Below are 27949 nucleotides of genomic sequence, written 5' to 3' on the forward strand. Positions count from 1 at the left end.
CCACGATTAAAACAAATAAGCAGACCAATAAATCAATTAATCCCTCTAAAGTACAGTATCAGAGTTGAAGCTGGATTTTGGACAAATGCCAATGAAGACACAACAACCGCTTAGTAGTGCAATGCGATGCAGTTGTCCAAATTAATGCAGAGGTTTGACGGATGCCAGGGGATCAAGAATTGATCCAAATTTACGTTCAATATTGGTAGAATTAAAAAGTAATTAATAAAAATGTTATGACTGAAAGTTGGAAGTTCAAAGTGCAACCTCAGAAACAGCAAACTATTTTTAACCGATCAGATGTTCTATTTAGACTTCATTATTTTCATTAAAAGGACTATGAATCACACAGAAGTAACTTACTTCAGAAATACTTATAAGCTTACTATAGTTTCATAGTTTAAAGATGACCAAACGATTTATAGGATTCCCTAAGACGAAAGGTCTTGACATAATTGGTCTGTTGAAGAATGTTCCTGCTCTTCTCGAAGACTTAGTCATCTCCTACTGCATTTACCGTAGGTAAGGAATAATGTTTTGGAAACACCAACCAAATTATGCAATACTAGCATAGAATGGTTAAATTAATTTATTCATGAATAATACTTAAGATGCAACGCTTTCCCACCCTTAACTTGCAGAGTACCTCTCAAAATCTCGCGATAATAATGTTTGACCTAAAATTCTTCACACCTTTAAGCAAATAAGATTCTCGAGAATATAAGAACGGGGGGAGGCGCGAATAATATTATTGAAATTATTTTCTGAAGAACCGAGGAGCTTTTATAGTTCTCAATATTTATGAGGCGCTGAAGTGAGGAGATTTTGCTTGAATTAATTAAATGGAACGGTCTTTTGTTGACTTTTGGTGCTGAGCGCGGGTTTTTCGGCACAAGAGCGTTATTACTTAGGGGCGGTGAAGGTCCTTAGCTACCTTTTGTTGAGGTGAGCGGTTTGACCGGAACTCGTAAATTGAAGTGTCGAGTTTTAATAATTGTCCATGAAAGTGCCAAGAGATTAAACACTCGGGCTTTGTTTGCAAACAAATTCTGCGGTCGCTAAATTCAAAATGGCAGTGACCCAAAAATATCTCATAAAATATACATTGACGAACAAAATAAACAATTGTTTCTTGATTTTTTTTAAGTTCTAAGTTTTTTATTTTCCATACCATGTTTCTAAGTAAGAGAGAGGAGATTTTAACCAAGTTAAGTATGCTATTTGGAATCTGAAATGGTTCTTCTAAACTTCTTCTAAATTCATTTATTCACTTATCAGTGACACAGTTATACATTACTGTCATTTAAGTTCTTAATTTATTTATTGTGATTTTTTTAGAGTCAGCAAGTCACTACAACTTACGAAGATGTTGATACAGAGAAGAAGCGACACAAGAAACGCAAATAAAAAGAAGATACACACCGTTTCGAGGCTAAACCGCCTTTCTATCAACTTATTTCAACAAAACGATACAGGCAGTTAAAGCCATCGAAGTCACAATAAACAAAACCGTACGTGTAAATTACATTTCGCATTAATCAGCCGTGTCTTGTTGCCACAATAACGCGGTTGACTTCATCTTCGAATAATTCTCTTTGTTCTTTGCGAACAATGTCCTCTTTTTCTGTGTATGGCGTAAGTTACAGGCGACTAAAAACGGAAAAGTAATTACTTAGTCAGTTAGTAGTTTGGGTATTGTAAATTAGAATTAATAAAGAAAAACTTTTTTATGTATTTTTATTGTAACTAGAATATGTTTTTTTTGCATTTATTCGTACGTACCTACGGATCAGACCTTTTCCATTGTTTATTATACGTTTAAAAATTTTGTTTCTCTTCCTAACAATATATTTTAAAAATTCTAGTTTGCAAAATATAAACTACCGCTTGCGATGGTGTTTACAATATGTAAGTAACTACCAGTATCCTTACTACTAGTAAGGATATTAGTAGTCAAAACAATTAGCAGAACACGCTATCGCTTACGCCTGTGTTGCACACCACAACGTTACTTAGGGACATACAATTTACAATACGCTATCGCTCACGCCTGTGCCTTACACCACAGTTTATCCACCGTACATCACGGCGTGTCGTTAAGGGCAGGAGGTGGTCCGATAAATCAGGGGACGTCGTCTACGCGCTCGCTGCTCGCTAATGCGTGTTCTTGTAATGAATGAGATCACGTGCCACTCGGATGAGTTACAGAGAACACACGCTCATATTCGGATTTGTCGAAATTTCAAATGTAGAAGCCTGTGCCAATGCATAAGTGATCCGAAATATTGTCGGAAGATAAAGATACTATAGACTTACTAATCTTTGAATGAGATCACGTGCCACTCGGATGAGTTACAGAGAACACACGCTCATATTCGGATTTGTCGAAATTTCAAATGTAGAAGCCTGTGCCAATGCATAAGTGATTCGAAATATTGTCGGTAGTTAAAATACTAGAGGTACTAATCTTTCAATGGCATCACGTGTCACCCCGATGAGTTACAGTGAAAATTAATTAATTGTTGAAATACAATTCTAACATTAGCCTATGACGAAACTATTACCTCAGCTATTCCTATGCTAATACTGCCACTGTATTCTGCAACGTATGGAAACTGCCATCCAAAAGTAAAAAAAACAGTGATAATCTAGTAGTTAAAGAAAACTCGGCCTTTTATTCGTAAGTCCGAGGTTCGAGGTTGAAATCCCAGACCTCTGATTTTTCAAAGTTATGTGCGTATTAGAAATTAATTATTACTAACTTGCATAAACAGTGAAGGAAACCTGCATACCTGAAAAATCTAAAAAAAAACGTTTTCAAAGTTATGTAAAGTCTACCAATACGCACATGGTCAGCGCGGTGGACTATGGCTTAATCCTTGCCATTCAAAGAGGAGACTCGTGCCCAGCAGTGGGACAGTAATGGGTTGATGATGATTCAAAAGTAACAAGCACAAGGGCAGCCGCACAGAAGGATACGCTTAGTACATAAGTATACATCAAAACGCTGACAGGAACATTTATTCAAATCGGCAATATTCAACTTCCAGGATTATGATCATTTACCGAAGTGCTTTTTATCGAAAAGCTTTTTTGTAAACTGTTTTCCAACAAAAAAGCTTACATGAAAGTATTGAACGGGCTTTAAAATATTAGATACCGGAATTTTCAGCAAAATCAGCTGATATTGTGGATCTGCAAGGATATTATTTAGGATCGGTTTCACTTCCATATTGAAGTAATCTGCGAATAGAACTCAATACGAGGGAATAGAGGTAAGCTTGTAAAATTTGATCATACACTTAGAAGAATTGTTAAGACTGGTTGCTTCAATGAATTTTCCCGCGAAGTAATAGTTCAGATATGCGACCACTGCTGCCTATGAACAATCTGTAACAGTTTAGGTTCTATTTGAACGAATTATACTTAGATGTGTTTCCATTTCAGTGAGAATGTGGATGTCAACCCCTCCAGATACGCAGGATTCTTTTACATTAGATATGCCGTAGCGATGGTTTCTCTGCGATCGAACCATCCTGTTCTACCAACTTTCAAAACAATTAAAATTACAAATATCTGTACAATTTGTGATATAATTATACATACTACTAGCTGACCCGGCAAACGTTGTGTTGCCATATAAATAAAAAAATGTTAAGGGTGAACAACCCTTATCACTTAGGGGTATGAAAAATAGATAGAAGCTGATTCTCAGACCTGCTAAATATGCTTATAAAATTTGGTGAAAATCGGTAAAGCCGTTTCGGAGGAGTACGGTAACTAACATTGTTACACGAGAATTATATATATAAGATTATTGCTTAAACTTACCGCAATAAAAAAATTTCTTCTCGCCCAAATTCCTAAACAACAAATTCTTTGGCAGAAAAATACTCACGAAATTGTGGTTGAACGTGAACGTATCTTCAAATCAATCAATTGAAGTAGCTCCACTCCCGAGCAATCCATCAAGCGTCTGCATTAATTTGGACAGTTGCACTGCACTGGGCCGCGGTTGTTGCAGTAACTCGCCTTGGCTGCGGTCCAACCTTGGATTTCACCGGATCCGATACTTTGCGCCCGGCCCTAATTGATTTATGTCTTAGGTCTCTTACATATGTTTCTATGTATGTGCTTGTGCAGTATAATAAAAATATAAAAGGAATGAGTAGATTTGTCAGGTTTCAGGAACATTCGCGGGAATTCCCACAAATTCGCACAAAAAAGACGTTTTTTACACACAGCCCCTCACTAGGATTCCCTGTATCGTGAGTGCCATAGATACACAAAAAGACGAATACACAAACACCCAGACCTAGAACAGATATCCAAATTTATCATTCGGATGTCTAACTGGCCGGGGATCGAACTCGGAACCCTTTGCGCGTTTCACCTGAACTGTGACCGTTTCGCCGGATCGTCAATAAAGATTAACGCTTTCTAATTAACACGCTTTTATTAGCTTCAAACGTATGTATGTTGGTATGTTGGTATGTTGGTATGTTGGTATGTTGGTATGTTAGTATGTAACGGAATCTTTGAACATGATTTTAACCCCCTTCAAAACGTCGGATTAACTCGAAATTTGGCATACTTATTAAGGACCGATGACAATTCAATATTTTAAACATTAATAGTTTTGTACCATTGTCCTTATCAACATCCTCTGGATTAACGATTTTCGAGGCGAGATTTTTCAAACACCTTCAGCAAAGTTCATCGCAACTTTAGATTGCAAATAATTATTGCTATTTAGTTTCAATAGGCGTAACTTTTATATCGTGATTTTTAGTTTAGAAAATAATAATGTTATTTCCCTATAACTCAAATGTTCTGAAACATATCTATAATGCGCTCTTTTAGAATGTTTTTTAGGATTGATGATCTTTTAGGAAAAAGTGTGGGGTGCTCCATTTATCAGGTTCGAAAAGCACCCCACACTTTTTCCACAATTATACTATTTACTGTTCCTTAATTGATTTTTAGATTGAAAATTATTTTCTACTTTTTAGTTGATTTTATCATAAAAGCGTGTTTTTTAGTTTTTTGAACTATAATTATTTTGAAAATAAATGTGACCAACAAGGGCTCAGTCTATCTTCCCATATGTTCTTATCTGTAATCAACCCTAAATATGATAACATTCAACTTTCGGTTAGCCATAGAAGCGTTGTTATTTCTGACGTCTAAGTCTTACGACTCTCTTCTACGACGCCCATAGCCGTTACGAAAGTTTGGGAACCCCTGCACTACACGTAGGCTGCTTAAGCTAGCCACTTATCTGTCATACCTCGCCTTAAACGTAATCAAATTTAAAGATGTCCCAATACTAATCAAACAAGTCTAAAACCACACCGCAAGTCAGACCGTAACATTACAAATCGGGGCGTTAATTCCGAGGGACATTTTGCCGTTTATTGCGTGTTTATATCATTAGTCTAATTTTAGTCGTGAAATCGTGCGCGTGGTAATTGCTCGGTTTTCAAATTTAGCTTAAACTGTGGTTTTGGACACACGCGCGTCTTAAATTTACTTGGATCATCTAAATTAGACGGATTTATGAAATTACTAGTGCTTAGCGTTTCGCAATTCCGACCTTTAGGTATATAATTAGTATAATTAAATTTAATATTAAGTAATAGTAGAATTGTATAACAAAGGCGTTTCACCGAAAAGGTAACTTTATGATGATGCACTCATTTAAATAATAAATGATTAAGCACTAATTTGTAACGGCTTAAGATAGTCTTAAAGCGATTATTTGTCTGTAAATATAACAATTGTTGAAATAAATACGTGAGGTTATCATCATCAACCCATTAACGTCCCACTGCTGGGCTCGGGTCTCCTCTCATAATGAGAAGGATTAGGCCATAGTCCACCGCGCTCGCCAATTGCGTATTGGTAGACTTCACATACCTTTGAGATTTATTTTTTATAAATCTCTCAGGTATGCAGGTTTCCTCACGATTTTTTGCGTGCCTGGGATTTGAACCTCGGTCCCCTCGATCGAGATGCCGATTTTCTTAACCACTAGGCTATCACTGCCATGCACATGAGGTTAAAGCAAACTAATTAAATATTACATTTCATAGTTGTTGCACGGCTTAAAAGATTAGTACATAGATACAAAAAAGTCGTAAAAAATCGCAAGTGTGTTCTACCAAATAGAGCTGAAAAGCCAACCGTCTACTACGACAGGACGTAAGACAAACGATGACGTTCGTCCACCGCGCGACCATTAATCACAATTAGGTGACCAAAGCATACATTGGATTAAAAGTTCATTCTGCAAATAGGGAAATTATTATGCATATAGTTTTCTAAGTTTTAGGTAACTAACACTACATCGAAATTCATCCGAAGATGGTACGTGTGTTATAGAGGTCGATGCAATTTAGTCCCCGAAAGTTAGCAACATTGTACATATTTTTTATTGCAGCTGACACTTATGGTATATTTGGAATTAGCGACAATTATCAAATAAGTTGCCAAATCGTCAAAGTAAAGTTTTATTATTTTAATACAACAAACATTCAACTTACTTAAAGAAGTATATTAGTCGCAAAATAGCAAGTATGTGCGTCATAAAAACAGATGCCATTCGGCAAACATATGACCAAAAATGTAGAAATCCCTATCGAAGATCAAAACGTGACTAATTAGTACTTAACGTAAATGAATGAGTCGGCAAATCGCATCTTTTATGTAAAGATAAAAGTGGACAGTGTAAGACAAATGATGACGCACCACCCAACGTGACCATTTATTACAATTAAGAACCTACGCGACAATTAAAAAGTGGTAATGATAATGAGGAGATTTCAAACTAGAGAATTATAATAAAATAAGCGTGCCTAAAAATACCCTATGTCACTTCTACAATTTGGATAATTTTAGCGATAAGTAAAAGCTGTTAGGGCTGTAGATGTGTAGGCTTGCCGAAAATTGGCACATGTAATATTCACTCGAAAAACATTACACTCCGCACTTTGGTTAAAAATCCAATATTGCAAACCCTAAAACAAAAGTAACAGTTATGTTTACTTTTTTCATGAAGTGATTCTAAGTTATAAAAACATACTATTTTTCAATTGAAAATATCTAGAGGATAAAGTCATAATTAAATTAACGGTTAGGTCTCTAAGTTGCAACACGTATTCCTGGTTTATTATACAGCATTAATATTATATTTATAGCATTTGCTTAATACTTGGTAGATATGTGTTAAGTATTTTATACAATACTTAAAAAATAAAATCTATTTACTCGCAGGTAATTATTATCTCAGTCGCAACGAAAACGCAAAATTGCAAGACTGCATTAATATCTGGAGGCACGGCAGTGCCTCCGCCAAGTCGAGCTATAAACTGTCCGATGCGAAGAGCGCGTTCATTTATCACAATTAGCGCTGAAACCGACGCATTGTCTCGTGCGTTAAAGTCGTTCGTTCGGAAAAAGCCTTAGATATAATATGATCGAAGCTACTGGATTTTTTAAACTTTTTATTTTCTTGTAATAATACAAATTAATATTTGTCTTATGAAATATTAGGTGTTATAAAATAAATAATTCAATTATTATGGATAATTTACATATTAATTTTAAGAACCGTTATTCCAACCTCTTACATAATCTCTTATTTATAACACGTGTTATAGAATTTTTCTTTTACTTAGTTTGAATTTTACCATTTTTTGCCAGTGATATGATAAAATAACCTATAAGAAATCTTCATAGTTATGCAATTCATACAACTTATAAGAATGAAACATACTCATGAACAAAGCATTAGGAAACATCAAAATGTAGGTATAAAAATAAAATCTTTGCAAATTTTAAAAGCTATAATGGAGCTGCTGAAATAAACTGTCCGATGGGACCGTCGGTGTCCATTAATCACAATTAGCGCTCAAACCTCAAACCAACTCATTGTTTTGTGTAAAAGTCGTTCTTCCAGAAATGGCCTTATATGCTTTTGTTAATAATGTGATATGGATATTTTTAGGTGGTGTAAAAATATATTTCTAGTACTTGTTTTGAAATTTATCGAGTCGCATAGTAAATATGGCGGATTATAGGGTTGCACAACCCTTTACATCCTTACAGAAGACAAATATTCAGTAATGATACAACAATAAATATCGATAATTATTATTGTTATTTAATACATAGACTTAAGTCTAATAATCAATAATGTATTGATTGTTGTAATTAATTAATGTAATGAAAGTACTGGATATGAATAAATACCAGTTACCACCTCTTCTACCAGTAGTGTAATTTCATAATTACTTAAAATATTTTCTTACAGGTATTAGGTACCGTCGGCTCCAAAAGTAGATAATTAAAAGATCTAGACTTCCAAAACCTATCAAAATATATGCAGCTGGACAAAACAAGAGCAATAAATCAGACGAACATGATAAACTGTCAAAAATATGAACATAATATGCACTTAAATAGTAAAACTAGAGCAAGAATTAGATGAGAATCGTAAACCGTGAAAAATATCCAGATACAGCCAGCTCAGTTCGCTTGAACAGAATCCGTTCACAGGTCACCCATCAAAATGTCAGAGTTAAAAATGAAGTACGGAGAGCGTTTAGCCACTGATCCGGAGCTAATTGTTGGCAGGCGATCAATCGTGATCCATCGCTCCGGCACCCCCAACTAATAGTCTTCACGGACCCCGCGGAAGAGACGTCGACCGAGGACGAACATGTAGGGTGTAACTTTGTCTCAGAAGGCTACTTCTGTGTCAGAAAAAATTGCAGTGCTAACATGATCATAAGCTGCAGTCCGTCTAATGGCACCTGCAGCTTATGGCCATTTGTAATCGACATCGGATAGGATTAAATACGGAAATAAAGATTTTTTGCTAAGTAGGTGTTACAGGTTATATTTATCGATACAGTAAAATTTATACAAAATAAATAAACATACGAGTACATACAATTTCAATCAGAGTATTTTCAAAGATCGTGCTTGTTTTTAGGATAACATAAGATTAAATCTGCTCCAAATCTTGTTCTCCAAATCTATTTCTATAAACTACTTACCTACATACATAATTTTATAGAATATATGCATGGAAACACATACCTACATAGTGGAAAACTCACGGCTACACTTTACCCTTACTAATTATTCACTCGGATATATATGGATGGAAAGCTGCTTTGCTCAACATCTCTTCTATCTGACTCATCTCAAATATCTTAGATTTAACTTAAGATTGCTATTTCACCGTTGAATAGAAAATACTCAAAGTTAAACTGTTTTTAAAACAAAGAAATTTATTTTCTTGACAGGTCTTTGGTTTTTCAAAGAAAAGAACGATGAAAATGATTTTGGTAATGCAAACACAGTGTAGATAGAGATATGTAGGTGGTTCCAATTTAATTCTTAGAAGTAAAAATGTATGTGTAATCGACACATCACAATATCACAATCCTATTTAGAGTTGATTTATAGGTGACAGTAGAAAAAGGCAGTATTGACAGTTAGTTATGATTATGTACTATGCGTAATATATGCTCAATTAATCCAATAAACATTTACATAAATCTAACACACTGTGTAACACTCAGATGATAAATATAAAGTGCGAAGAGCGGATAACTCACCCGCAGCTAATTGCAGACAGGCGATCAATCTTAAAAATCATCGCTTGTAGTCTAAGTACGTGTAGTAATGCCGTTAGGACTTATTTTTGTTATATTACAGAAGTAGCATACTAACATACATCATATGATATGACGAAAGTGACTGTAAGTAATCTCTGAACCTCTTTAAATGCCGAATAGGATTGGAATACAAGATCGATCGCAAATGCCTGTTTGTGTCCATTATTAATAATCAATCTATTGAATAGTAATCTGGGATCGTAATTTGATAATGTCTTGTATGAAGAACTTGTCATATGTCGATCTTTGATAGGCAAAATATTGGAAAGATTGGATAATAACGAACGTTAAGGAATATGTTCGAATGTCTCCTATAATTAGTATCACTCACCACACCTGTTATACTCGAACATAGATTTTTCTTGAACTCTTCGAGATCCACTTTATCACACGCTTTAGTAGAAAGGGCAATATTAGACTAATCACTTAAGTAACTTAAATATTGAATTTAAGTAATTTAGCTTAATTCACTCACACGTTTTAAATGAGTCTAATGATATTCTTGATGATCCTATACTTAATGATATCTGTAAGTATTTTAGGGTATGGAGTATACCAAAGAATAATACATACCAATATCATTACTTTTCGCCGTCGGTTAAAAACGTGTATTGGAGATAATCCTTTATTATATTATATTTTATAAATAGAACTGTTAAAATATCACTACTAAAGCACTAATGCATTAATCCGAGGTTAATTTCTGCGGTTTTCCGTCAGTCATACTCATAAATAGCGGCATATTTATATTGCTGGCGGAACAAATAATTGCTGGTGTTAATAACTCATGACAGGCTGATTGTATCAGCTCATGAACCTGATTGGATATTTAAAATCATGTGTTTCGAAAATTATATTTCCGTTTGCTACATTACATTATGATAATATGACAACTGTCTGTCTGATGGTGTACGAATAACGAGAATTGACTGTCCACAATCATATTTCGTCATTAAATTCTGATGAGGTTCGAATTCATTTGCAACTGCCATCTATCTGCTAATTGCTATATATCTGCTATCTCTCTGCTGTCTATCTGCTATCAGCTATTTTATTCAAAGTTCCATGATTTGCTGAAAACTTTTTTATGCCAACTGATGGGCTCGATTCTCTCCTAACGACTGAAGGGGCCTGCAGTGTTCCATGATTGATCTTTATTTTTTATTTCAACCGTATTTATTATAACTACTTTTGGGTCCAGTAATAGACCTTCATTAATGGACTTTAAATCAATCCTCTCACAACTCAAAGTCTGAAAATGTAACTCAACTTAACAAAACTATACTTTTCATAGTTACCATTCTTGATGATGACTCAAGCCCTATTTCTATACCACGTACGAAGTTATGTAGTACGGTTACCGTCAAAGATCCACGTGAGTAAAGTGCTTTGACAGTAACAAATAACAATATTATACTCATACAATTAAGACATCGTAATGGTAGTGATTAACCTAAAACAAAGTAATTTAAATTCTTTACATATCTTATACATTTTAAAAGTATTTGACTGTGTAGGTGATGCGTAATAAATTAAAGTACAAATTGAAACAATCAATAACGTAGATAAAACCACGTTACAAATTCTACTGTCGATAATTACAGTTTTATCCACATACTTTGATAAGATAGCTGCAATCAAACAGTAATTTACCATAACTAATCAATTTTAAACAAAATTCAGCTCTATATTTATTATTAATAAGATATTTGGTATTAACGTTAATGATAATTGATAACAGAATAAAGTGTATGTCCTTTCAATAGACTTAGAACAAACAGTGATCAGTTAGTTATTTAAAATGTTACTAAAACTAGTATTATTAAGTATTTTAAGTGCAGTTGTAAGTGCAGAGAAGGTGCGATTAGATAATTATTCTCTATACAGAATACATCCTGATAATGAAGAACATTTAGATTATTTGGTAGACCTTTATAAGAAATCAGACGGTCTAGAATTTTGGAAGCCACCAACGAGTGTCGGTGATTATGTTAGTGTTGTTGCCTCACCACAGGTTAAAGAAGAATTTGAGCATTCGTTGACAAAGAGGAGTTTGTATTATGAGCAAACTGTGAAGAATATTCAAGAGTGAGTATATAGATAATAGTTGCGAAATGGATTATCTCTGTGTAATTAATACTGGTATAACTAAGCGCCATATTTGGTCATGTATTAGACATTTTAGTTACATAAGGCGAATTTTATTTTACATTTAGTAGTCACTATAGATAGTGGCCGGTACGTTTTTGTTTTTAATAACTTACTACCCGCGGGGCAGAGCGGTCACTATACCAGTCTGACGCGCAGAGGGTCCCGGGTTCGATCCCCGGTCAGACAGATTTCTAAATGATAAATTTAGGTTTCTGTTTTTGGGTCTAGGTGTTTGTTTATTTGTCTCTGTGTATGTCTATAGCACCCACAATACAGGTAATCTTAGTGTGGGGCTGTGAGTATAGAAAGCGTTTATAAAGTCATCTACTTATCCTACCTTACACATCTTAAGGACGCCAAACTAAGAAATAGATATGCTAAAAGTTGTTTATGCAATTTCAGAGCATTCGATGACCAAATCCTAGGCAGAAAGAAACGGGATACAAGACAGCAATTATTTTGGACTAATTACCAAACTATCGATGATATATACGCATGGTTCAATCATCTGGCAACTACTCACAGGGATATTGTCACTGCCATTACCATTGGACAGTCATATGAAGGTAAAAACAATTCGATATACTAAATAATGCAGGTAACAGTCGGGGTTGTAGTCTATTAACTAGTGTGGAAACGCTCAGAAGGGATTCCAGAAATATCTTGTATTCTCTCATAATCATCAACACTTACAGTAATACATCATTATCAACTAATTTATCACACTTCCATTGTAAAAGACATTGCAAGCAAGACTGAATATATCAAAAATATCAAAATAGAAAAGTATTTATAAGTGAAATAAATTATTAATAACCAGCAATTATGTGGTTTGTACATAATTCAGTGTGATGTATCTGTTACACCAGCAAGTATGTGGCTGGTACATGAATCAGTGTGATGTATCTGTTACACTAATAATAATAATAATTTTACAGACAGACAAAGACACTCATTTAACATAATTCATATAAAATAAGTAAGTAGCATAATATTTACATAAATATATAGTATAATATAATATTTATAGTCACATACATATATGTTACATACATACATAAAATATATATTATATAAAAACACAAAATAAATATATATGACGCTCACTTGGTGTAAGCCCGTGAACATCATTGTTAATACCGATTCGCCTACATCTGAGTCGAGACTTTTAAAAAGTATACATAAGCATAATAATAATATAATTTAATCAAGACAATTGCAGCACACAGTACAATTTTAAAACTAAATATACAAAGATGAAAATAAAAAAAAACACTTTGAAAAAAAAACGGACACAAATTTAAAAACAAAAATTAAAATAAAATAAAAGTTAACAATACAATCAAAATGGAAAAAAACAAAACAAAGAAGGTTATAATTACATACAATTAGTGCTACCTCTAACTTAAATATCTGTAATTTCTCCATATTAAGATTAAATCAAGCTGATGTAAGCGTTCTGTTAACAGTACATTGCCGTAGGTTTTCTATAGGCATTGCACTATCAACATTTTTGCAGAATTACTTTAGCTTCATGACGTGTATTTTTTGATAACTTTTGAAGACTAAGTACTAAAGTTCTACCAAATAAGGAAATGTAATAAGTATATAGTATTTTTTCAGGGCGAAATATCACTGGTGTCAGATTATCCCGAGGAAGTGGACGACGTTCTTTCTTCCTTGAAGCCGGTCAAGTGGCCGCTGATTGGCTGTCCCCCACTATCCTCACTTACGTGGTGGATCAGCTCGTCAGGGGCACAAGTGCAGAAGCCAGAGCCGCTCTAGATGAGTATGATTGGCATATCTTCCCAATCCTTAATCCGGATGGACATATGTTTACTCAGAACTCTGTAAGTTTACATACATTTCATACTTATATTTTACATACATACAATGTTAAGGCGCTATTTGCATTACTACTATTTAAGTATGGAAAGTAACTAATAATTTGACATTACGATTTTTCCTAGCATTTTGAAACCTGCAGATGAACAAATGAGCTAAGTGATTTTACTTCATAATTAACCTGTGTTTATTTTTAATCTTCAATTGAAGGGAATGTTGTTTACCAGGAACTAATATAAATTATACCTTTATTACAGATCAGATCATGGCTCAAGAACCGTAGACCAGTCTTCAGATCAAATGAAATTGGCGTCGATCTCACTAAGAACTGGAACTCACAATGGGGAGGTGAGAATTAAATTATTTATGGACCCTTCTTAGCTCTTACTTTGCTCAGAATGAAAAGAAGAAAAATGCTTTGCAAATAATAAAATCTTCGATAATGTATTTGGATTTGAAAAACTCTCGAACAACTTAAAGTCATGAGTAAAAACATTTTAATTGACGCTGTTTTTGGAGATCTAATGGAATAACAGTTTTAATATTTATGTTTATTTCGGTACTTGAGAATGTAACGGACTTTTATATCACAGTTTAAGTAAGAAAATTATTTTTCCCACAATGACATAAAATTATCTTTGCGATTACATGCAAAGTAAGAGTCTATTCCCAAGAAAAATCTAAATCCAGACTCACTGGAGTATTCTGTAATGCTAAACGACTTGCAATTTGTTCGAAATTTGTGTAAGCAGCCTTCTAAGTAAAGACCGGTACACATTATTCCAATCGCTGAATCTGGAACTTATTCCAGTAACGGACTGGAATAAGTCATGTCAATTATTGCAGTTGTAAGATTTAACTGTTAACTCTTCGTGTTTAATGATGGTACTAGCGTCAGAACAAAATTTGCTTTATGTAACAAAAATGAAGCGTTGCTATCTAGTTTGAAGGTTATAAGGGCTATTACATGAATAATATCTTCAAATACAATAAGTCCCAATATAAATATATTTAAACTATCAATAGATTGCAATTTAATTTAAATTATATTAAGCATGTAACAAATATTTGTATATTTCCACTTAGGCAAAATAATTTTAGAAAACACGTACCTAATGCAAGACCTTATTATCTACTCAAATACATATGTATGTATATGAGTATATAATTATTTTTCAAAAACTTACACAGTTTCGTTGATCTTCAGAAATCTTTTAATCAAATTTTAAAAATACTTTTCTTTTCCAGTCTCCGGCGGTAGCTTCAGGCCAGCGGACAACAACTTTATAGGCCTGGGTCCGTTCTCCGAGTACGAAACTCGTGATGTCTCCCGGTACATCGAGACACTGAACTTGGCTGGCTTCCTCTCCTTCAGAGGCTTTGGCCAGCGCTTCATCATTCCCTTCGCTCATGCTGATATCCCGATGTACAACTTTAATGACATGGTTTGTGTTAAAATATCCTTTCCTTACCTTAAAATACTTTCCAGAATTGAAAGACTTGTGTTTTCTAAGGATTACGGAATGAAAATATTGGATCACGTGAGAATTAAATAATTAGTTAATTACCAAGTAGACCAAGGAAAAGCAATGATCCCGAACATCTGATTTTTCGAATTTGCTCTCACTAAAAGAAGACTCGTGTCCAGTGGTGGGTCCAGTCAGAGGTAGACGATTAGGAGATAATACTCTAGCTAAATATATCAATAAGCAACTTAAGTACCGAAAACAATAAGATGTTGTTTTAGCGAAAACACTAAAATGCTACACAGCTGCATCAAAGAAAGTTTTATCACCGAAAAATAGCAAACAAAAATTAAATGACATCATATTTAAAGTTTACTTTCAGGTGTTTACTTATCATATAAAATTATAAAGTACTTAAGCAAATTTAAAAATATGCAGTTTATATTCTCTGGAGTACCAGAGAATATAAACTGCATATTTTTAAATTTAGATAAACAATTTAAGGTAAGGTTATTTGAAAAAAATTGCCCCTAATCTGCACTAAGTTTTACAGTAACTGCCTGACTTTTTAGTTTTATTATCAAGTAACTCTGTCAACTCCCTAAATTATAGTAAATTGGTGTAAAAACTTTTGCACTTTCGCTTTGATTAAAGAAGTTTCTGTCACTCAGGTTACTCAGACGTTAAAAATTACTAACGCTCGGTAAATCGAAAAGAATTGAATTTTTAACGAAAATAAGAAGCGTCAGCTATTCAAAGTCATGACAATTAGGTAATTGTTTGTTTAGTTTGTGCAGTGTACATAAATAATAGCTCTTGCACTTTAATTAATCTTTTTTATTGTTGTCTACAGCTCTAAACTAATACTAAATCTAAATCTAAAACTAAATAATAAATAAATAATCTGCCAAACTACAAATGCAGTTTGTAGACATAAGACATCACCTAGCCTGGCTGTTACAGTAGATCAGTTATATGTAATACTCGTAGTAACACTTCCGTTATCCTAGAAGCAATACTCTTGATTACGTTTGTTAACAATCTATTCAATGTTTTGTCTATTGACGGTCAAAGCTACAAATTGTTAAGATTAAATTTTTGGTGGGGAAAAAATGGATGGATTAATTATATTAAATTAAAATTAGTAGATAAGCAGTGGTGGTTTCCTGTTACTGCGTTCAATAATGGGGATTAGTAATAAAATTATTTAAGGGCTAAGCTTTCCAGTTTCATTTGTTTGTTAGGAGGCCTTTGTTTCGAGTGGACTTCTTAAAACTGATATTCCATTTCAACTCCAATATTACATTTTATTCCTTATCAATATAATTTTTTCTTGTTAAAATTTAGTACATGTTCCATCAGTTATATAACTAAAATATGTTTACTGCATTAATTATAATTATTATTAATTAACAGGTAGTAATCGGCAGAAGAGCCATGGGGTCTCTGGCTGTACGTTACGGTACTCAATATATCGTTGGGAACTCGAAGCAAGTGCATGGTAAGTTAATAAAAACAAACCGGAACACACCAGCGCTCAACACTGCTGTTGTGAAGAAGATATTACTTACACTTGCATACCTTCTGTGGTCGACCTCAAGTGGGCCTCCCATCTTATGTGGGGTTGAATACAGATAGCATCAGGTGGACTCGCTTACAACTCTGATATTACGAAAAAAAAGGATGTAGGTAGCTTCTTCCAGAATCGAACAATAAAAGTTTCTACCACCATCAGTTGCTTCAAAGGATGAAATGTCTCAAAAATTTAACTTATCTGACAAAATGCTAAAAGGCATATTAAATGCATGGAGCAGTGGTATTGCAGTATAATCATCGGAGTTCTTAAGCCATGACGCCATGATGATTTCCTAAAATACCTTAATCAATACATTTATCACCACAGATGGCGCCACTGGCAACATCGCTGACTGGGTGAAGCATCGTTTCAACCCCCCGGTGGTGGCCACCTACCAGCTCCGGGACACCGGGACTTGGGGCTTCACGCTCCCCGTGACGCAAGTGCTGCCATCTTGCGAGGAAACATACGATTCTATACTAGCCATTATAAGAGAAGCGAAATTAATTAATGTACTGTGAAATGGTTTAGACTAAATAAAGTTTGTTTTTTATCTTAATTTGTTTATCCTTTCAATAACTTGAATACGAAAACTATATAATATGTCAACTGATGGGCTGTTTATATGCTGTTCTCCCCTAAAATGCAATGAGATAAATTTCTTAACTAACTTTCAAAATCTTTGTTGACATTACTAAGATAACATAAATAGTTAAATACCATAACCATAGAGCCATCTACTATCATCATCAACCTATTATTGTCCCACTGCTGGGCACGGGTCTCCTCGCAGAATGTCAAGGATTAGGCCATAGTCCACAGTACTGACAATGTACGAATTAATAGACATCACATACCGTCGAAAACTTTTTTTTACGATTTCTCAGGTATGCAGTTTTCCTAAAAATGTTTTCGTTCAGCTTCATAGCGAATGTTAATTAATTCCTTGTACGTACATAGCTTTGGAAATCAGAGGTGGCTGGGATTTGAACCATGGACTCCAAGATTCAGAGGTAGCACCACAAGGTGATCTTTGCAACCTATTATTATTTTAATACAAAAATATAAAGATACTAAATAATGTTTTCCACATTCATTTTTATAACAATAGGTACAATCCTTAAAACAACAGATATACGAGTAGATAAATAAAATATAGTATCATAAAATATATGGTTATGACCAAATTGGTGCCATTGGGTAAGATAAATTTTATTGTCAAACCAGATAACCGTTACAGAATTCCAGTTTCATATGTATTAAAACAACAAAATTGTATTAAGTGTTTCATGGTTAATATGCTTAATAATGTTATGCGTCCCCAGCCAATATTAAAGTTGAAATTATTCATACGTGACGTAATGTTCATAATGTAAACGGCCTTATAGAGGCAGTGTTTAATTCTTTCTTTTTCATATAATATTGGTGTAGTAGACGAGCATGCAGTCGACCTGATAGGTTACCACCGCCCATGGACATCTGTAATCAATCCCTGATCAAATTGGAATTCCTATCTGACATATGTCAGCTACATATGCGTTACTACCCCTTTTTTGTTGACGAGGGGGAAACCTTTAAACGGTACCCGACGCCGTGGGAGCGACGACGGATTATGTGGGACTATTACCGCACTAAACCCCCCGGTGGCCGTCCTGCGCTGCGTAGAGGACTCCGGGATCTCCAAAGGAACGCAACCGGAGTGCGTTGCTACCCCTAAGGATCAAGGTGGAACGCATCGGAAATATACGTACCCTGATCACACTCTACAAACCAGAACACAGCAGCGCTTAACACTGCTGTTATTAGGCAGAAATAGATTTAGCAATGGTGCCGCTGGAGTCGAACCACCGAGGGTACTTTCAAAATACATACAAGAAAATTACAATATATAAGAGTAGGTAACATACATCCATGTTTTGCCTATTATCATTTACTGCTTTGATACTATTTATTACAATTATATAGCAGATAATTTTAACAACTCCAATTTTATGAGTTATCCTTCATTTTCGATACAAGCACACACGACACCTAAGTGTTAAACATAACAATGATAAAGTTTATTTTTCTAATATTTGTGGCTTCTGTCTCTTGTGAGAAGTTTCGCTTCGATAACTACACTTTGTATAAGATATTTCCTGAAAATGAACAACATACGAAAATACTACAAGATATCCAAAATACAGATGTAAGATATGATTTCTGGACCGACCCTACGAAATATGCCGAATACGTTAATGTCTTATCTGGTCCAGAAAATAAGGTAGAACTTGAAAATGTCTTGAAGGCCAACAATATGAAGTTTACGGTAACTATGCCGAATATTCAAGAGTGAGTATCTGCCATTAATTACGTTATAATTTATTACGAATTTCTTACTTGGTTCTTAAGAAACAAAATGAAGTTATTTACATGGTTTATATGAAAGATGACAATAGATATTAGAGTCCTAATGTTATAACATTCCTTATTTCATGGAATTCGTGTCAAAGAAAAAAAATATTCACCAATAAATAGCGTAAATAAGTTGATTATTAAATCACAATCCTTTCATTTTAGAGCAATCGATAAAGAAGTAGTAATGAAATACACTAGAAGTAATATCAGAAGCATGCGATGGGATGTCTACTATAATCTTGACGATATCTACGCTTGGTTAGATGACATGGCTGCAGCGTACTCTAATGTGGCCAGCATAGTGATTGGAGGCCATTCATACGAAGGTCATCAAATAAAAGGACTTAAAATATCGCATGGTCCTGGTAGGAAAGTAATATTTATTGAAAGTGGGATTCATGCTAGGGAATGGATTACACCCACTAGTGTATGTTACATGATTAGTGAATTGCTGACTAACAATGACAAGGAAACTCAAGCAGCAGCTAATGATTATGATTGGTACATATTTCCCGTAACAAACCCAGATGGATATATTTGGAGTCACGAAAGTGTAAGTAAATTTCTTTAGATTCATTTCCTTATGAAAAATCTTCATAAAAAAAGCTAAACAAAAAGAAATGAAAAGTATGACAATATTTAATGGAATCATTTTTGCTTTTATATATTTTTCCAGTTTAGAATGTGGCGTAAAAACAGGAGACCTATTGGTTCTGAATTTGGCGTTGACTTAAACAGAAACTGGAATAATAATTGGCTGGGTAGGTGGCATAATAATTTATCATAAACATTGTGCCTTATAAATAATACTTGGTATGATAGCAAAAACATTTCCTGACTGAGTTGGCCAATCATAAAATCGTTAAATGTTTTGGTTTTTTTTTTTTTATATTATGATGTCTAAGTAGAAATTGTAATATTTATTTTAAAGATTTACTACTTAATTTTACTTTAGCTTTAAATGTCTGTCTCACACGAAGGCATAGTACCTATAAATATCGACAGAGACAATATTAAGCACATACATATTATTTCGCTTTGCTTTTAGTGACTTAACACGGGAATGCCGTATAGATAAATGCTTCTTTAAAAATATACCCCATATCCTTCTCATACTCTAACCTCTTGTTTCTCTTCATCAGTAATTGGAGCAACTATAGACCCAGCATTGAACAACTACGCTGGCCCAGGCCCATTCTCTGAACCCGAGACGCGATCTCTATCATCGTACATCAGGTCACTTGGAGATCAAATTGATCTGTACCTGTCTATGCATTCCTTCGGTCAGCTTCTGCTGATTCCTTTCGGGAATACAACAGAGCCGTTGGCAAATTATCATGATGCGGTGTGTATATGTTATCTAACAACATGCATAATATCTAGTATCCATTAAATGACAAAATAATATTATTCAAACAAATAAAATATTACAAGTTACTTTTATGCCCGATTCCATCATGACGGTAAATTGTGTTAATATCTGTAAAACTTTCGGATTCGTAAGTTTCCTCATGGTTGTGTATGCGTTTAAGTAAGTAATAAAACGCCATTTACTTGATGACAATTGGTCACAATGTTTCCTTAGGTGCATTGCTAGACCTAGGGATAAGTAAAACGCTTACATTTCGGCTTTGGCATACCATTCAAACCAGAATAAAGAAAAACTCAATAATTACTGATCTTCGCAGAAGTTTCATAGCTCAACCGTTGACTCAACGAATTTTAACCTTTAAAAATATTTCGTCATAGAAGATGTTAAATGTAGATATTATTCATAGTGATTACCTCAACATGTACTAAGTATAAAGAGTAACCAACGAGTAATTTTGCTAAAATCTCAGAACACGTTACGGCAGCTGGCGGTGACGTCACAAGAACTCTTCAATTTGTAGCGCTTAAGAAGCTTTCATGCTTAAGTGTAAAGTTTCCCGGAGCTTTTGAAGAGATAAATTATTTTCCGCCACATAATCATAGTGAAAGCTTACAGTATTAATTAAAATGTTATTTTAACACGGTTTGACGAGACTTGATACTTCTACTTAAGGTTGATGTTCTAGTAAATTTATACTTTTTGTAGACTTAAATATAATAATGTTATTATAAATAAAGTCTGGACCATTAATCTTTTAGATTTTTTTGTTAACAATTACATGTTTCAAATATATTCAGATTATTATAATTTACCTACTCGTATGATACAAATACATAAAATATCCTAAGATTAATCTAAAAGACCATTTGTTTGTTTTAACAGATGAATATTGGCAGGCGTGCGATGGGAGCTCTTTCAGTGAGATACGGGACTCAGTATGTCACAGGAAATATTGCTGAAGCTATCTGTAAGTACCTACCTAAGCTGTTTTATGGTTTTGACGTGAATTCTTCTTCTTTGCATCGCTATTAATTTGGTTATAAATGTGTGTTAGCTGAGCTTATGTCAGATTAAGTATCTGGATATGGAAGACCTGGGACTGATCTTGGTAAACCGGTTTTTGGAGTTTGTTATTAAAATTAAGAAGGATGAAATTTTCATTTGCATTTCAATAGAGATGACGAGACATAAAGTTCTAAGAATTCTTTCTAACATATTTTTTAAACAATCTTGACTTTTTCCAGACTTTGCAACAGGAGTAAGTGTGGACTGGGTGAAAGGCCACCTCAACGTTCCTCTGGTCTACTGCTACGAACTCCGAGATAAAGGAACCTATGGCTTCTTAATCCCCGAAGATCAAATCCTCCCAAGCAACCAAGAAGTCATGGACTCAGTTCTCGAGCTAATACACCAAGCTAAGCGCTTCGGGTATATGAACAGTGGAAGTCTTGGGATGAAATTTTCTGTGTTGATGATGATGTTGTCCTTTGGAATTTTGTATCTAATGAAGTAAATGAATGTCAAAGACCTTGATCCTTTTGTTTTTTTATGTAATAAATATTAATATTTACTTCTAACAAGCATTCACATTACGTATTATGTTCATACGTCGTCTCCTTACTTTTCATTGTTAATGGTATGATGATAAGTATATGTAGATCAGTCTATGTAATCCTACTACGATATATATTCGAAATAACTTAATTTGGAATCTATAAAATAACATTTTACTAATATATTTGAATAAACAGTTTCCTAGCCACTAAGGTAAATTACCTATATTTGCTGTTATTTGCAACTGAATGATCATAATATTTAACGTAAACCAAATTTACATAATAGGGCAAATCGAAAACCACTTTACTAATTCTATTTGCAACAAAATAAATCGCACGAAAATTAACATACCAAAACCCGAAAATGAATTCATGTGGCGTTACCAAAAATTTTAACGGCAAAATTTAAATTTACGATGCATAAATTTGCTTAATTACCTTATCTGTTATCGGGTATATCGGCCGATATAATTTATTGTATGCTTAGTACGACCGTGGCGTACAAAGTTATTATCAATTCATACCGTCTATTCAAAAGACCTAAAAACAATCATAACATTTTTATTTTTAATAAATATGAAGATCCTAATATTATTAGTACTAAGTTTCAGTTGTGTGTTATGTGAAAAATTTAGATTTGATAACTATACACTGTATAAAATATTACCGAGGAATGAAAAACAGATCAAAGTACTCCAAGACCTTCATGAAGAAAACATATACGATTTTTGGACGTACCCCCATAAGTCGGCTGATTTTGTAAGCATTCTTTCAAACCCCAAGGATAGATGGTATTTAGAAGATCTGTTAACTAATAATAAAATTAACTTTGAAGTTCCTATGACAAATATCCAGGAGTAAGTAATTGATTTATTTAATATAGTAGTTTATTTTTATTACAGAAATTCAAATTACTGTAAAAAACGCCATTGTAAACTTCATTGTAATATACCTTATTATTAAGAATTTGAAACATTTTTTCATACCTGACCCATTAATAAAAAATATTTTGTGTACGTTTTATTGTATTATATATTTTTTAACATTTACTTAATGGTGCACTACTATTTATCTTTTTATCTACAATCTAATCGGAATTTACGTTACACGTTTTAGAATCTAATTTTCATAGTGACATCGGTAGTTCCTAGTAGGTACTATTAAAAAGATATTTTTTTATCAATTGATCTAAATAGTACAAATATTTTAGTCTATGTATTATGTCTATATTCAAAACTTATTTCAGAGCCATCGATAAAGAGGTCGTTAGCAAGTACACCAGAAATAATGTCAGGAGTATGCAATGGAACGTTTATTACAACTTGGCTGACATCAATGCTTGGCTAGACGACTTAGTCAGAACGTATCCTACCATCGTCAGCAGAATCATCGGAGGCCGTTCCTACGAAGGCCGCGAGATCAGAGGAATCAAAATCTCCCATGGGTCTGGAAGAAAGGCGATTTTTATTGAAAGTGGCATTCATGCCAGAGAATGGATTACGATGACCGCTGTCTGTTACATCATTAATGAGCTGCTGACTAGTAATGATGCTGAAACTAGGGCTGCTGCGCGTGACTTCGACTGGTATATCTTCCCTGTCACCAACCCCGATGGCTATGTCTGGACACACGAACATGTAAGAACAATAAAACTACTGATAAAATTATGTAAATACGTTGAAAATGTAGGTCCAGTTCCCATAAAAAATCATTCAGTATCTAATGATAGTTGGTACTCAGATAAACGGGGCGTTTGTGTCGTCGTCAACCCATTTCTATTCTACTGCTACGAAAGGGTTTCTTCGAAAGGGAGAGGGGTTAGGCCAATAGACCATCACGCTGGCCTTATGCGGATTTGTAGACTTGACGCACCTATGAGAACTTATTTTGCAGAACTCTCAGGCTTATAGGTTTCCGTATAAATCTTTTTACATTAAGTAATTCTAAATTCGCAGATTCAAATAATTATGTTAAGCCAACCTTTTATCGCAATCTTGTCATTTCGAAGATAATATAATTGTTATTGATTTTGTCATGTCAGATCAATTAACATAATTTGATTTCAATCGACATTGAAATCACGTAGATTTACATTCCATTCCATTAACGTTTTACTATTGTCCTTACACACTATCACAAGATATGCTATGTACTTGTTTGATAAGATAAAAATATAAATATATCCAGAGAATTTAGTGATATCACTAATCTTAATTCTTTTGTAAATGCATGTCGAATTAGTTTATAAATACCTACAAATAATATGATAAATGAAGGATCCAGAAATAAGACAGGAATGACAGAATGGATGACGCATATTTAAAATATTTCCCAATTTTTACCTAAAGTATTCATTTCATTAGACATATGTGTTACAATCATATTAGTTGTAATTAATAATATTACAAAATATTGTTTATTAATACATATGAAATGTATATTCTACTTCATTATACCTACAAATATAACATTCAAGGTTACATCATTATTACTAATTTTCAAAATCTTCAGTTTAGAATGTGGCGAAAGAATAGGCGCCCAGTTGGCGAGCATTTTGGTGTGGACTTGAACCGAAACTGGAATAATAACTGGTTAGGTAAATATGTCAATTATTTATTAGCAAAGATATCCTGAATTTTGCTTTTTACACTCCTACTCGGTTTTACTAACGACCCATAATTTTAAGAGAAAGAATTAAGTTTAAATAATAGGGATATAAACTAGTTTTACGGATAACATAATCTTTAATCCAACAAATTCCACGTAATATGGTTCTTACACATTTGAGGTAAATGCATAGTTTTCCATATAATTTTTTGTTTCTGTTTATTATAATATATTTTGTTGAAAATTGTTAAAACAGCCATCAGTAATTAGTAATGTTTGTATATCCACTTCATAAGCACTTAATTACATAGGTATGTCTTTACATATGAATGCATATATTTAAAAAAATACTCAATAATAAAAATCTCAACGCTTCTCCACAGTTTCAGGAGCCAGTATCAACCCAGCAACAGATATCTACGCTGGACCGGGCCCATTCTCGGAGTCTGAGTCCAGATCCTTATCCACGTACATAAGATCTATCGCTGACAAGATCGAGATGTACTTATCCTTCCATTCGTTCAGCCAGCTCCTGTTACTGCCTTTCGGGAACACCACGGAGCCTCTGGCTAATTATCATGATGCGGTATGTAGTTGGCTTCAACTGTGCAAGGCATGAGATCTTCCCCACAACTAGGAGGCCTACACGGGATTAATGGGTTAGTGGCCTTGCCCTGTTTGATGTTTTCAAATCGCTCACAAAGCCTCCGACATGGTTTACAACTGCTAAGCTAACATTCACTACACCTATTCCTGGCGTGAAGCAATTGCGTTCTTAGTTTAGTTCTTTCGTTTTAAAGGGTGTATGCTGACTTCCACTATGATGCCGCCATCATAGTCCACATTAACGTAATCAACTTCAATTGCAACATCAGTACTATTTGAAGTTGGTTGTAAATGTTCATTTTTGGAGTTGATTAAATGTCTATGACAGTGAGCACTTGCCATCAGGTAGACTATACTCGTTTGATACTTCACTCTTCTACTTCTAAATATAACTATTTTCAAGACTCTCGAAGAAATTGTTCGTATTGACAACAAAAGGTATACAAACTGCACTATTTGATTCCCAGATGAATATCGGCAGACGAGCGATGGGAGCTCTGTCAGTACGCTTCGGTACTCAATATGTTACGGGCAACATCGCCGAAGCTATATGTAAGTCATTTACATTTCAGCTTTTATTCACTTCTTCAGACGATATGGAAGTTACATTTCGACATTTGTATATTTATTAGGTTATTTCCCTTTTATCGATTTGTTCTGTTTTCTATTTTGTTTGTGCGCCATGTAAAATTTGCTATATTTTTAAGTAATGACATTCGATGGAGCTGGAATGATTTAGTGATGATAGAAGGTAGCAATTTTCATCATCATCATCTTCTCAATTACTTTCAAACCGAAAGCGAAATATATTTAGTCCATCAGGCTGAAATACAGATTGGTGTACACCCTTAAGAACTTTTTGCTGATAGCACTCTTTTACGAGAAACGCTTACTATTACATTTATTTAATTTACCTATTTCTGCCTCATAACAGCAGCGTTAGCGCTGTTGTGTTCTGATTTGAAGGGTGTGGTAATGGACACATACTTTTCCGAGGCATTCCAACTTAGTCCTCAGTTGTATCGGCGCATTTGTGGCTGACCTCAGGTAGGAATATCTAATCCTTTCTAGGGTTGACTACAGATGTCCATGAGCGACAGTAGCCACTTAGAAGGCCTGCATGCTCGTCTGTTACTCTTATATTATATAAAAAAAAACTTATGATTATTCTTATTCCCAGATATGGCTACAGGAGGTAGCGTCGATTGGGTAAAGGATCATCTCAAAATTCCCCTGGTCTACTGCTACGAGCTACGCGACCGCGGGCAGTACGGATTCCTGCTTCCAGAAAACCAGATCCTCCCAAACAACCAGGAGACTATGGACTCCATTATAGAGTTAATCCATCAAGCAAAAAGATTCGGATATTTAAGAGGATAATTTATTCATATTTTTTTTAACAAATAAATAAATATTATGTATATATTGGAAAGGTTTTTTCAACTAAAATTTAGTCATCTACTACCCACCCATTTTGTAGCTAGTCAGCCATTATCATTTTAGAATGACAAGAATTTTGAAGAAGAGAATAATTTGAAGATTTTAAGCAATATTCATCAAATACGGATTAATTAGTCTTTATATATCTTTACAACTCTGAGGGAAATTCAGATTGCCTTATATATTTTAATATCCCAGTGATATACTTATTATATGTATGGTCATCCTTCAACTGTAAAATCCTGGAATATACTCCAAAGCATATTGGTGAAGGAAGTGGCTTCCTGAGTGGATTAGTGATCAATCCATGCTAGTTTGTTTAAAGGGTTTGTTAGGCCTCCAAAGAGGTTTAACTATTGCTATCCAATGATAAAAACTGACAGATTGACCTGTTTTACAAGGCACGGAAGCATTATGTTTGCCCACTAACAACCACCCATCCAACTTCCTGCTGCGCTCGACGTTGCTTAACTTTGTAGGTCGCTTACACGCCGCGGGGAACGGCGTGCTTCTCAATTTCCATAAAATTATGATATCAACGCCTACACATCAAAATTAATATAATAAGTGTTATCTTTCACTTTGATCGTAGTTAAAACGCCGATGAGCGATTGAGCCTATTGGCATACAATTTTACCCTCTTAAGATATAGTCCCGAGTTCAAATCGCAGAAAAATTGCGCTTCGAAGTATATGTGTGAATTAGATAAATTTTTACACACTTGAATGGCGAAGGAAAATATAGTGTATACATTTAAATGACAGTCCTAAAAAACTTTTCAAATATACGCATAGTCTACTAATTCACATTTATCCAGCTTGTCAGATCATGTTCTAAATCCTTCGAAATCTGCCAAGAGACCTGTGCCCAGCATCGGAAAGATATTGTTGACAGACGAGTATGCAGTCCACCTGATGGTAAGTGGCTACTGCCGCCCAGACTGGATTACTGACTACTTGAGGTCGGCCACACATGCGCCGCTACCCCTGAAGACAAAGCTGGAACGCCTCAGTAAAAGTATGTCTCCCTTACCACACCCTTCAAACAAAAACACAGCATCGCTTAACACTGCCGTTATTAGGCAGAAATCATTTTAAATGTTGATATACTTCTAAGATTTAATTCCGCCTAATAATTCCTTAACACGTCAACCATTCCTCATTAGTCTCTACCAAAGAGTCCTTTATTATTCACTATCGGCTCTACCCGGAACCCACATTAAAGAAATGTCCATTTATACGTGA

At 34.3% G+C, this 27949-nt stretch overlaps 1 protein-coding gene across 1 annotated transcript; it reads left to right on the forward strand.

Moving 5' to 3' along the window:
* The first annotated feature begins 406 nt into the window (after positions 1-406).
* Positions 407-26645, forward strand: LOC140742535 (uncharacterized). Its single transcript, XM_073073436.1, has 20 exons — positions 407-522; positions 11577-11777; positions 12243-12406; positions 13464-13690; positions 13943-14033; positions 14934-15130; positions 16568-16652; positions 17055-17239; positions 18787-19058; positions 19287-19677; positions 19801-19885; positions 20267-20469; positions 21379-21463; positions 21741-21896; positions 22618-22909; positions 23299-23689; positions 24564-24648; positions 25043-25245; positions 25733-25817; positions 26446-26645. Exons 1-20 carry the CDS (start codon positions 407-409, stop codon positions 26643-26645), a joined length of 3714 nt encoding a protein of 1237 aa, XP_072929537.1.
* The last annotated feature ends 1304 nt before the right edge of the window (positions 26646-27949 follow it).

The sequence above is a fragment of the Epargyreus clarus genome, unplaced genomic scaffold (genome assembly GCF_041222505.1).
Source record: "Epargyreus clarus isolate Ecla_fem2 unplaced genomic scaffold, WU_Ecla_fem_2.2 ptg000006l, whole genome shotgun sequence".
NCBI lineage: Eukaryota > Metazoa > Arthropoda > Insecta > Lepidoptera > Hesperiidae > Epargyreus > Epargyreus clarus.

What these genes read in the sequence shown, in the direction of transcription:
- LOC140742535 (XM_073073436.1), top strand. Translation starts at nt 407, where the DNA reads ATGACCAAACGATTTATAGGATTCCCTAAGACGAAAGGTCTTGACATA. An exon ending in CCTATGACAAATATCCAGGA is followed by an intron (nt 22,910 to 23,298) that starts GTAAGTAATTGA and finishes AACTTATTTCAG; the next exon opens with AGCCATCGATAAAGAGGTCG. An exon ending in TGGCTAATTATCATGATGCG is followed by an intron (nt 25,246 to 25,732) that starts GTATGTAGTTGG and finishes TTTGATTCCCAG; the next exon opens with ATGAATATCGGCAGACGAGC.